This window comes from Cryptomeria japonica, chromosome 5 (genome assembly GCF_030272615.1).
Source record: "Cryptomeria japonica chromosome 5, Sugi_1.0, whole genome shotgun sequence".
NCBI classification, from domain to species: Eukaryota; Viridiplantae; Streptophyta; class Pinopsida; order Cupressales; family Cupressaceae; genus Cryptomeria; species Cryptomeria japonica.
In genome coordinates this window covers 13342459-13344617 of record NC_081409.1, presented here as the reverse complement: position 1 = coordinate 13344617, position 2159 = coordinate 13342459, and the positions used below count along the sequence as shown (strand labels likewise).

The window sequence follows — 2159 nt, the reverse complement described above, 5'->3', positions numbered from 1 at the left end:
TCTTGCCACTACCTCTACAAGTATCCCTCCTTGTATCCCTCCCACAAAACCGGACTTCATATCTACCTACCATAGGAAGTGGTCCCCCTATCCTACCAATCTAACCAATATGTCCAAAACGTCCTCCACGGACTCTAGCCATGCCTCCTCTTCATCCTCACCTCCCTCTGCGACCATCATCCCCATCATATCCTCCTACCTCCCATGTAGCTCTAATCTCTTTCCTCCATCACCGTCTCCTGAAGATGGGATCATCTGAATCAAACTCTTCACCTCATGAGTTGTGAGTAGGATCATCCGGATCAGTAATCCGTGACACGGGATGCTATAAAAAGTATATGGCATAATCATCAGTGACACCTGCATCTATAACATGTCATCTCAAATCCATGACTACATGAGGGACAACCAAAAACTCAACATGAGTAGTATCAAAAGATAGAGAAGAGCCCCAATCTCACATATCGAAGTATCTCCTCACATACATAGCAAGTCCCTATGGCATAGACTGCATCATCCCAAACTGTCTGAGAATCCGGCCAAAACTTTGTCGCTCAATAATGTATGGAGTGCGCCCAATCAAATACATGCTCTTCCAAACCAAAGGAAGAGTGTGTGTGTCATCTAACCATGGCTCGTAGTCTACATATGGCCTCCAAATAACGTTATCCAACGAATCAAGAACCCAGCGCCAATACTCAAGCTTACCCAGCTTACGCTGAGTAAGGATGCCTCTGTACAAATAAGAGTAAGGCTGACCATCCGCTCTAACCCTGTCATGAACTGGTCGTGTCATAGCAATTTTCTCCCAACACCAGATCTGGAGGAGTGTGTACCCAGTAGACAAGCTAGCCTCGCCATCATACACGACCTAATGCAAATCATGATATATATACACGAGCATTCAAATACCCCAAGCATATCGAGTACAGTGCTCCATCATACTCTGAAGAATGTTGCCCCATCCAACGACAAACCCTTGTGATCTCCTATCTGGATAGATGAATCCACCAATCAAACTTGCGAGTATAACTGGGAGAGTCTCATAATGCATAATCATATCCTCCCACCTGATCTCCCCGCCATCAATGCTCTCATCTCCAAAAACTTCCTTGCAAGCCTCAATGCTTCTTAAATCATGGTAGTCATACTGGACAAGCTCTCCAGTAAAATGGATATGTAAGATCCTATACACATCCTCGAGTGTAATACTAATCTCGCCAGTGGGTAGGTGAAACGTGTTATACTCATTGTGCCATCTCTCGGCCAACGTTGTCAAAAGACCCCTATTATGCATGATATCAGGCATATATAGGAGATGACGCAAACTGCATGCATCAATGTGTCTAACAGCATCCTGACTCAACTCCGACACCAAGTGGCACATGGCCGGGAATTTCTCCCAATAATGGAGAACATCGAGTTTCTCATGTTTAAACACGAGAATTTGATCTTTATCAATCATCTATCCTATCAATCAAACATTTCAAGCAAATCTTATCTCTCAAACAAATCAGGATATCAATCAAATGATCAACATATCAAGCTCTTCATCAGAGACTAAATTGGTCTCTTTGAGCTCCTATCAAATTAATCAACCCATCAATCATGGTTTCAACAAACAGCTATCCTATCGATCAAAACATCTATCAAGCAATCAAATTTCTTATCAATCATCAATATATCTATCAAATCAAACATCAATCTATCCAATTGAAAAAATCAAAACATCAAATCAAAGGCAATCACTGTGGATTCACACATTCAATCAATCGAAGCTAAATTTAATACAAAAGCATTGCACATTATAACATATACGTGATCAAAATATGCACAGGCGAAAAATAGGGTATATGTGCTAACATAAATCACAAATGCGCGACCAAAACCCATGAAAGTGCGAACTCAGGCAAATGCAAAATCCAAATAGGCATATGCGCGACCCTAGCAAAAAAAAGTGCAATACAAGCAAAAGCGCTAACCGGAATGACAGATGTGTGAACATATAGAGTGAATGCATGAAACGAATGAAGGTACTAACCTAAATCACAAAAGCACTAACCTAACAAACGAAAGTGTGAAACAAATGAGGGAAAATCGGAAATTTTTCAAACTACCCTAAATTATGCGTAAAACTAGAAATTTCATATGGAAATAAA

General features: G+C 40.9%; 1 protein-coding gene across 1 annotated transcript; it reads right to left on the bottom strand.

Annotated features, from left to right (window-relative positions):
* Positions 1 to 904: 904 nt before the first annotated feature.
* Positions 905 to 1387, bottom strand: LOC131875687 (protein MAIN-LIKE 1-like). Its single transcript, XM_059220294.1, has one exon. The coding sequence runs from the start codon at positions 1385 to 1387 to the stop codon at positions 905 to 907; it is 483 nt and encodes a 160-aa protein (XP_059076277.1).
* Positions 1388 to 2159: the final 772 nt, after the last annotated feature.

Coding starts and splice junctions, on each gene's coding strand:
- LOC131875687 (XM_059220294.1), bottom strand. CDS start 1,387: ATGTGCCACTTGGTGTCGGAGTTGAGTCAGGATGCTGTTAGACACATT.